The sequence below is a fragment of the Volvox carteri genome (genome assembly GCF_000143455.1).
Source record: "Volvox carteri f. nagariensis unplaced genomic scaffold VOLCAscaffold_36, whole genome shotgun sequence".
NCBI lineage: Eukaryota > Viridiplantae > Chlorophyta > Chlorophyceae > Chlamydomonadales > Volvocaceae > Volvox > Volvox carteri.
This window is the reverse complement of record NW_003307579.1, coordinates 898,859-899,600: the sequence shown is the minus strand read 5'-3', so window position 1 is coordinate 899,600 and position 742 is coordinate 898,859. Positions and strand designations below refer to the sequence as shown.

At 63.9% G+C, this 742-nt stretch overlaps 1 protein-coding gene across 1 annotated transcript in view; it reads left to right on the top strand.

Annotated features, from left to right (window-relative positions):
- Positions 1-50: 50 nt before the first annotated feature.
- Positions 51-742, top strand: part of VOLCADRAFT_40714 (uncharacterized protein) — a gene marked incomplete at both ends in the record, with an annotated part of 7,568 nt that continues 6,876 nt past the window's right edge. The window contains 2 exons of the mRNA XM_002953502.1: positions 51-159; positions 304-460. Of these exons, the coding sequence (XP_002953548.1) occupies positions 51-159; positions 304-460 (266 nt within the window). The remainder of the gene's footprint in view (positions 160-303; positions 461-742) is intronic.

Below are 742 nucleotides of genomic sequence, written 5' to 3'. Positions count from 1 at the left end.
CTCCCCTGCCCTCTCCCCACCTCCCCCCTGCCCTCCCCCCTGCATGCCCCCAGGTCTTCAACGTGGTGCCCACCGTGTTCGAGGTGACCGTCGTGACGGCCATCCTCACCGCCAAGTGCGGTCCCGCGCTGGGGTTCATCACTCTGGCCACTCTGGCGGGTTGGTGGCTGGGCAGTACGTGGGTGGGAGAATGACTGTTGTGCGGCCTGAAGTCCCGGGCGTGCGGAGTTTCGAAACACATCTCCCCTGCCCTCCTCCCCCCTCTGCCGCACCTCCACCTCCCCCGCCGCCCCCCGGTTGCAGCCTACGCCTCCTTCACCCTGGGGATCACTAGGTGGCGTACACAGTTCCGTCGTACAATGAACCGCGCGGAGAGCGAGGCGGCGGGCAGGGCGGTGGATTCGCTCATCAACTACGAGACCGTCAAGTACTTCAACGCGGAGCAGCATGAGACATCCAGGTGGGGAAGAGGGGGGAGGGGAGGGGTGGGGGGGGGTGGGGGGGGGAGGATGTGTTTTTTCTGGTAATAAGATTTTGGAAGGAGGAATAAAACGCGACATGCGGCTGAGGGATGAGGAGCGGTGGAGGGGAGTACCGTAGATCCGGGGGTGGGGAGGTGTGTAGGGAGGTGGGGGCGTGGGGCTAAGGCATACGGGAAGGGAAGGGGTCCAGGAGGTTATATGCCGCGTGTGTGTGTGTGTGTGTGTGTGTGTGTGTGTGCGTGTGTGTGTGTGTGTGTGTG